This window comes from Piliocolobus tephrosceles, chromosome 13 (assembly GCF_002776525.5).
Source record: "Piliocolobus tephrosceles isolate RC106 chromosome 13, ASM277652v3, whole genome shotgun sequence".
Lineage (NCBI taxonomy): Eukaryota > Metazoa > Chordata > Mammalia > Primates > Cercopithecidae > Piliocolobus > Piliocolobus tephrosceles.
Genome location: NC_045446.1, coordinates 50,653,494 through 50,662,316, shown reverse-complemented (window position 1 = coordinate 50,662,316; position 8,823 = coordinate 50,653,494). Strand labels below are relative to the sequence as shown.

General features: G+C 48.8%; 1 protein-coding gene across 1 annotated transcript in view; it reads left to right on the top strand.

The window, feature by feature from the left end:
- The first annotated feature begins 3,049 nt into the window (after window positions 1-3,049).
- The window catches only part of SPON1 (spondin 1), a 318,461-nt gene continuing 312,687 nt past the window's right edge, over window positions 3,050-8,823 (top strand). Inside the window, exon 1 of the mRNA XM_023230828.3 lies at window positions 3,050-3,502. Within this exon, the coding sequence (XP_023086596.1) occupies window positions 3,265-3,502 (238 nt within the window). The 5' untranslated portion in view covers window positions 3,050-3,264. The remainder of the gene's footprint in view (window positions 3,503-8,823) is intronic.

Sequence of the window (8,823 nt, the reverse complement as noted above, 5' to 3'; positions counted from 1 at the left end):
GAAGAAGAAGAAGAAGAAGAAGAAGAAGAAGAAGAAGAAGAAGAAGAAGAAGACGACGACAGAGGAGGAGGAGGAGGAAGAGGAGGAGCAGAAGGAAGAGGCAGGAGATTAAAAGAAAAGGTACTCATGAGCTCCAGCAGTTTTAGTGACTGGATCTCTTCTAGGAAACCAGAAAGGTCTTCTTTGAGGAAGCAGTTTTGCCCTGAGATCTGAAGAGTGCATAGGAGTTGGCCAGTGGAGGGTGGTGGGTAGGAGAGACCAAAGAGCATGTTAGGATTCCAGGCAGATAGAACAGCACAGGCAAAGAGAAGAGCTGCATGGCTGGAGAAGCAGATCAAGCAGAGCCTTGGAGACCTGGCTAAAGATTCTATCTTTATTCTGAGAGCCCTGAAAAACCACTGAGAAAAAAATTTAACCTCAGGATTGACATTCAAATCTGCATTTTTAAAAAGATCACTTGGGCTTCAGTGCAGAAGACAGATGGAAGGAGAGCACAAGTAGACAAGGGCAACCCAGTTAGGAGGATGAGAGAGGATGTCAACACGGACTGGGGTAGTGGTGGAGGAGAGCGTGAAACTGTTGATGTGGTGATGGATTGGATGAGTGGAGAAGAGAGCAGAGGTCTGAGTGACAGCCAAGCTGGTTTAGGAAAACCTGGCTCATGTACTGGGATTGGAGCTTGGTGAGCTGGTTAGAGCCTGCTGTCATAGCCCAGATGGTAGGGCCAACACTGTGTACTGGAAAGTACCTCATTTGGTGTTGGGGATGCCTGTTTTAAATCCTGGCTCTTTCCCTTAATAGCCATGGAACATTATCTCAGCAGGTAATTTCATAGGCTCCTAATCTGAAAAATGGAAGTGCAGAGGTGAATTGAGGCTGCCTACTTCACATAGTTTTCCTGTCAATGTCCAACATAAAGTTAAATATTGCATTCCTGCCTACTTCATGCCCACCCATCTCCAACTTAGATTTGAACCTTTTGTAGATGAATAGAGGTTCAAGAGCACAGATTTGAGCTTTCAGACATACCATAAGCTTCGTGAAGACAGGGGTCACAATTTATTTATTTCTGTAGTTTCTTGCCCTCTGAGATAAGATCAAGTACAGTTTCAAGAACCACTTATTTTAGTTTGTAGCATACATCACAATTATCATTTGAAAAGTTTCATATAATTATGTATTTAATATTTGCCTTTGCCACAGGCCTGTAAAATCCTTAAAGGCAAGTAACATATCTATGTGTTTTTTATCCAAGCACTGAGCACATGGAGGGTCTTTGTCATGAATGAATGGACAGATAGATGGATGCATGGATGAATGGATGGATGAATTTTTGTTCCCTCTTCTACCTACTGGTCAGCACAGAGTCTAGCTCCAAATCTACACTTAATGAAAGCTTGCTGGATGAACGGGACCGTGCAACTTGGAGTGCAGCATGAGCGCTGAGCCAGTGGAGTGAAGATGCAGACAATTCCCTCAGCACTTAGACTTGGAATTGGATCTGAGCCTCGCCTCAAAAAGGAGGGCTGATCAGCTGGATCAGGTGCTGCGAGGGTCAAGAAGGGCTAGGGATGAGAGGAGCATAATTGGCTTCAGCAAGGGGTTACTCTCAGGTGACCTCTGAGAGAAGGCACTCAGTTAATAGTGGCAATGGGAATTCCAGCACAAGCCCTGAGGAGTAAGTGGGCAGGCAGGCAGGAATGGGAGACCTCCCATGCAGGTGGCGCCCTGGGCCGGTTTGTAGCGCTATGAAAGAGGAAACACTGACCTGGAAAGCAAAGGAGATTGCTTGCTAATTGTAGGCACTTAAGGTGTGTTGAAGGCCCTGGGCAAAAAGAAGAGGAAACCAAAGCTTCTGAGGACACCTGGGGAGGGATGCTTGTGTGCACTGAGAGGCAGGGGGCTTAAGGTATCCCCAGGTGGGTGAGGGAGCCGGCGCCACTAGAGACCAGCTCGAGTCTTTTATATGGGTCATATCATCTAACTCTAGCATATCCCCCCCACTACCTCTAGGAAGGATGTACTGGCACCCACCCCCACTCCCTTGTTCTCCAGAGCAGGAAACAAGCTTGGAGAGTGCAGTAACTAGCCCAAGCTTCACAACGGGTGAGTGGTAGGACTGAGGTTTGATTTGGGTGTCTTCCCGGAGAGACACTGGGAGAGATTCTTGCCCCAGGTCTTTTCCCTTCAGGCCCTCAGGCTCAGCACCTCTCTGAACATCTGTCCCTGAGGACTGAGAATCTGAACTAAAATGTAAGCCAAGAAAACACAGGCTCTTCATTGAATCTTTCGAAACTCCTTTCCCGGGCAGTAGGAGGACCTTCCTGAGCCTTGGGCACTTTTGCCTTTGCTGGCTCCTTCCTCCGGGTTAAGCATATTTTATGACTGTGGAGGTGTAAATACAAATACATTAACATTATATAGTGAAACATTTTGTTTGACCTAAACTTTTGTCTTCTGATTTTTAAAGAAAACATTTTCATAGATCTCCAAAATTATCGTGGGCCCTAAGCTCTGTAGCTAAGTCGTTTCTCCTTTCTCAGCCTCCAGTCTGACATGTTCCAATATGGCCTTGGGAAGAGCAATGGGCCCGGAGTCGCCGCATCTAACCCTGCAGTAACTGGTCGCAAGTCTCAGTTTGCTTATCTATAAAGTGAGTGAAAGTAATGTAACCTTTATTGGGAGTAGGGAACATGAAGGCGAGTCGATACAGTAAGTAAGCCGCCAAGCATATTGCTGGGCACAGAGCAGGTGTGCTACAAAAGTTATTTCTCAGGCTTTCCTTCCTCTGAGCACCGTCCTCCAGAGGGTCCGGAGTGTAGCTGGGGGTTGGAGCAGCAGCCTCCTAGGCGATGGGACAGAGCCTACAGTGTCCGGTATGCCACGATTTCTTCGTCAGACCCTGGGAACCCAATGTCGCAAAATAAACACGGCCGCGTTGCTAATCGTCAGTTCGGAGGAAACAAAACAGCGCTGCGCTGGGGGATCTGGGCAAAATCAGCCCTCCCTCCTCCCGCTCCTTCGCCGCGGCCCTCCCCTCCTCGCGCTGCTCTCGTTCGCTCGGCTCGGCTCAGCTCAGCGCAGCGCAGCGCAGCTCCGCGGCCGCCAAGCCGAGCCTGGCAAGGTCTCCGAGTCGCCGACGCCGGCTCCGAGCTCCCTCTCTCCGCCCCGGCTCCGCCAGGTCGCGCCTTCGTCGGGTCCACTTCGGGCAGGAGTCGCGTGGCGAAGGCCGGCGGACGCGGCACAAAGTTGGGGGCCGCGAGGATGAGGCTGTCCCCGGCGCCCCTGAAGCTGAGCCGGACGCCGGCACTGCTGGCCCTGGTGCTGCCCCTGGCCGCGGCGCTGGCCTTCTCCGACGAGACCCTGGACAAAGTGCCCAAGTCAGAGGGCTACTGCAGCCGTATCCTGCGCGCCCAGGGCACGCGTCGCGAGGGCTACACCGAGTTCAGCCTCCGCGTGGAGGGCGACCCCGACTTCTACAAGCCGGGAACCAGCTACCGCGGTAAGTGACCGCCCGGCGTGGCGTTGGGAGCGCGGGACCCGGTCCCCGGAGGGCGCCGACCTAGCGGTGCCGGAGGAGGGCGCGCGGTCTCCGGGCGCGCCGCGCGGGTGCAGCCCCGCAAGGGCCCTTCTGTCCTGGCTGCCCTCGGCCCTTGCAGCTGCGAGCTCGGCGCGGATCCTAAGCCAGCGTACTGGGCCGTCGCGGGGGCCGCAGCCAGGAGAGGCAGCCCGCATCTCCGACGCGCGGTTCCCAGGCGGAGCCACGCGTCACGCCAGCCTGACTGCAAGGGAGGCTCGCTTCTCCCCCGGCGGTCTGCAGGAGGGAGGTAAACCCGCCTTTCTCCAAATCGGTCTGGAGGGGATCCAGGTTTCTCTTGGTCGGGTCCCGGGCAAGGCAGCGACCCCAGCTTTCCCCACTCTGGCCCTGAAGGAGAGGGTACCCGATTCTCAAAGACCGGCCCCGGGCGGGACGGCCACTCCGGCTTCCCTAGATAGGTCTCTTCAGGAGAAGGGACTTGGCTTCTCCCTAACCGGTCCTGGGGCGCGAGAAGGAGGGGCAGGGACAGCCTAAAGCTCCTCGAAAGGGTCCTTGGAAAGAACCCCAAATTATTCTCTCGTGGTCCCAGACGAGATGGAGGATCTTGGGTTTCCAGAACAGGTCCCCAGTGGGGACAGGGTCCTCAAAGAGCTTTGGGTAAGCTCCGAACTGAAAGGGGAGTTGGATGAAGATGGAAAGAGAAGCCCCGATGCCCAAGGCCTGCTCCCTGGAAGCCGGGGAACCTTGGCTCCGGCAGCTCGGAGTCTCTGCATCCCAGGGATGTCGCGCCTACGCCGCTCGGCTGAGTGCTGGGTTTCGGGAGCTCAGGCAGGAGGTGTCCAAGCAGGTGAGCGCCTCCTGGGCGGGACAGGCAGCTCGACCAGCACCGACCTAAAGACGCCTGACTGTATCCCCAGGCCCGCCACCTCGCTCCTCAGCAGGGTCATCTCCCAGACATCGTTTCCCCGTGCAGCAGCCGCCGCTCTCCGGGTGGGGGACAGGTAACCAGGAAGGGAAGGGAGCCTGTCTGGCCTCACCTTGGGTCCCGCCAAGGAGCGTGTCCCCTCACCCTCGCCCCTTCGTACGTCAGCTCTGGTGCTAAGCAGGGAGGAGCGGGTCATTGGGGCACCTGGTGGGGCAAATGGGCTCCCAGCTACTGTACTTTTCTCCCCGCCTTCCCAGTTCCCCAGAGAACCTTGGACGGAAGCGGTGGGAGCAACACAGGATAAAGTTTGGGGCAGTGTCAGCGGGCGCCAGGGCCATGCTGGAGACCAAAGCCAGGGGCCACCCTTCTTGGACGGCTTTTCCCCCTTTCCCGGGTTTGTGTCCCCGACTTTCTCCACCCGGAGCTACCCCAAGCCGGCTCCTTGGTTCCCTTGGCACCTTGGCGTGCTGAGCACTTTGCGAGGAACAATCTGACCCCGGCGCGCAGCTCCACAAAGAAAGATTTTGGGCGGAGAACACCCCGCCCAGCCCGGGAGGGAGTGCGCGGCTTGGCACCCTGGCTGGAGCGAGCCGCGCCGACGGGCGGCGACTGCCACTCAGTGGAGCCTGGAGGGGGCCGATCCTCCCTGTGGACCGCAGGGAAGCGAGTATAACTTCACTGGCCTATTCAGCCCTCCCCAAAACTGAGGACCTGAGTTCACAGAGGAAACTGTCCCCGCTCCACGTAGCAGAGAAAGAAGTGGCTCTGGAGTCCAACAGACTTGGGTTTACTCGCTGTGTGGCCTTGTGCAAGTCATTTAATTTCTCTGCACCTATTTCCTAGCTGGAAAAAAAAAAAAAAAAAAAGAAAAAAAAAGCCAAACAGACAAACAAAAAAAGCTGTTTATCCACCCTCTCTTGGTGGTGATATGAGTTTACAAAGGTGAGTGTGCCTGAGCTAAAAGAGATGCCTAATAAGCGTAAGAGTTGAATGTGAGGCCTTTATTGATTTACTAATGGAGGTAGGTTCTTGATCAGATTTTTGTTTTTGAAAAGCATGTGTGCATTTGAAAGCAGGTTTCCTCAGCTCTCCTCCAGTCCCATTCATCTACCAGTGAATGGTGGTTATTTGGGTCCTCATGAATTAATTGAATTAATGAATGAGGTATTTCTTCATTATCAGGAGCCTTGCGTAAGACTGTCGCTAATCCAAGCCCAGGAGGATTGTTTCAGTGGCTTAGGCTAGTCTGGGGTTCAGGCCAAGTGTACCCAGTGTCTCTTTTCACACTAATCCTCCGTGTTTTAGTTGGGCATTGGCAGCTGGTGGCCCTAACACTGGGAAGGAGGTACAGCTGGTATTCACGGGGCTAAAGAGGTTTTAGAACTACCTAAAAGTCCAGGGCCAGCAGGTGAGGAACTGGGACTGGATAGGGAGTGTCCTGGACTTTCACCCTTCAGGCTACTCCTGCCTAAACAGCCGTCTGGACTTTGACACCTCAACTCAGGCTATAGATTGGGCAATCATCTTTTCTCCCTTCTTATGGCTAAAAGACCTTGAAAGAGATCTTGCAGGAACCATGCTGATGTTTTCCAAGTAAATATTCTGCAATTAGCAAACCTGATTCCGCCACTCAAAGTTTGAAAGAAAAGTTGCTGGCCTAGTTTGTGACATTTTCTGCTGGCTCCTTCTTTCTTAGAATAATTATGTTAAAAGTAACTCGAACACATTCTGCTCATTGTCCTGACTTAAGGCTGTTAAGTTGGCATTCCGCTGGTGTTCTATTTGCTTTTTAATTTTTTCCTGAATTAGGATCCCTCACAATCCTTGGAATCAATGACTTGTTTTCCTGCCTCAAATCTTTGTCCACAGTATTCCAGTTCATCCCCAAGCAGCTTCTGTTCTTTGTGCCTGCTGTCTAAGTATAGTCTTTAGGTACTCTAGACCGGAATAAAATGGTCACTATTAAAAAAAGACTGAAACATGGGATTTCTTCCCCAAAACCTGAATCCAGTTGAGATCATTATTTTGTCTTTTCCAAGTTGTTAGTATTATATTGATTTCCTTTTCTCTCCCACCACTTCTATTCTCCCTCCCTCTTCCCACAGTCCCCCCTCCCTCCAACGGCAATAATTGTGCTTTAGAAAGCTCTGAAAGGCCTGCTCTGTTTCTGACCAGGGCCTCCTTTGAAAAGGAGATTACAGTGATTAAAAATAACAAGTTGAGGATCCTCAAGGGGCTTCCCTTATATAGGAGGACAATTTGCAGGACCAGCCTTTCCCAGATCACAATTTCAAGCCAAATAGAAGAAAATCCACTGAAATGTTCAATAATTGACTGAAAATAAAAGAGGCTCTTTTGTCTTACCAGAGGTCTGCTTATTAGGAAAATAAAGTCAGACTCTGGCTAATGAGAGTGGCTTTTCCTAGATGTTTTTTAAAGGGACATTTCAAGGAACTTGATGGGAAAAGAATGTCCAGTAGAGGTTTCAAAAGCTGGTCCAACTTCAAGCATAATTGGGGGTTTTATCCTAAACTGGGAGGTTTGCAGACCTCCAAAGCTGCATGGCTTTTTCTTTGTCCCACACTGAGACACACACTGACCACAGGAGTAGACACCTCAGACTGGTGGAAAGCGCACAGGCTTTGATGTTGGGCGGGTTGGTGTCAGGTCCTGCTTGGTCACATATTCACTGTGTGATCCCAGGAAGCCACTTCACCTCTCTGAGCCAATTTCTCTATCTGTAAAATGAGAGTGTTTTGATTTTTTCCCAACATTCCTGTGAAAATTAGAAATAATTCATGTCAAAAGAAATTGTTACACAGTGGTTGCTAAAAAAATATGAGATGATTATTTTGGAAATAGAAAAATACTTAGCAGCAAAGCCCTGGATAAGATACTGTGTTAAGTTCTTCCTACTCATCTCACTTATTACTTATAGTACTTTGAGGAAGTTCCTGATCGTTACTATTTTACGGATAAGAAGACTAAATCTCAGAGAGATTTAGTTCCTTACCCATGGTCACACAGCTAATAATCAGCAGAATCAGGATACGATCTCAGATCTGTCTGACTCCTAAATCTGTGCTCTTAACCTGTCTTCTGTGTTGACTCAATGAAATTAGTTGGGAATAGAATGAAATTCACTCAGCTACCCTCAGCCTTCTGGATGGTGAGCCTTCCTTCAAGGAAAACAGAACAACAAATCAAGATAGTAACTGACATCTCTCAGGAGAATTACTTTATATTACTACAAAGTAATATAAAGTGATAAATCCTTATTCACATTTGCTCTTTTCTCTTATTGGCTTCAATGTTGTATTTCTCCATAAATTAGAGGATTAATTTGTTTATGGGGAAACAAAAGGAAATTGGATAGGGGGGAAGCAAAAAAAAAAAAAAAAAAAAAAAACAGAAAGAAAAGAAAAAAGAAAAAATAGATTTTACTGTTGTTTCATTTTTACATACAGATGTTATATGACCATGCCTGCAAAATTGTATGTTTGGAAAGGACATATTTAGGATCTGAGAAATTTACACAGGATGAGGTCTTTTAAACTATTTCCTGGCTGGTGGAGTTTTTAAAAATGTAAATGCTGCTGATGATATAATTAAGCCACCCCTCCTACCTCTCTTCCCTTTCTTGCACCATTCCCGCTTTTTTATGTAACTATTTTTTAACCATTACTACTTTTAATAAGTAGTACAAACTGATAATAAAAAATTAGAAAATGCAGCTATAGCTAATGCTTAATGGTTGTGGAGATTGTTTATTGCTCTGAGTTTTAGGAAATGAAAGAAATAAAAACATAGCAAAAAGCATATCAAATGGAATTTTTCAAGGTTTAAAACTTGAGTACTTCCCCATACACAGGTAAGTTGTTTCATTACAGCTGACTCTTTCAATTGCATCAAGAAGCCATAATCACTGATACATTTACCACTATGGGCTGGTATATGAGGAGCTTTTCACTCTCACACTGTCCATTTGCTTGTTATACAGACTGTCACACATATATATAGGTCAATATCAATTTCTGTTGAGATGGGGGGACTCTTACCATGTTATATTAGTCATAGTACAGGCTAAGCTCATGTTACTAACAGAACCCAAAACACAGTGTTTTAAACAAGAGGTAAATGGAAGATCCAGCATGATAGGAGGCTTTGCTCCATAAGGCCATCCAGGAACCAGGCTCCTTCTACCTTGTTCCCCTGACATCTTCTTGCACTCTGTTGTCTAGTTCGTAGCTACTTAGCCATGTGTGGCTATGAAGTGCTTGAAATGTGGCTATTCTGAATTGAGATGTGCTGTAAGTATAAAATATGCAATGATTGTTGAAAATTTAGTATAAAAAGAGTA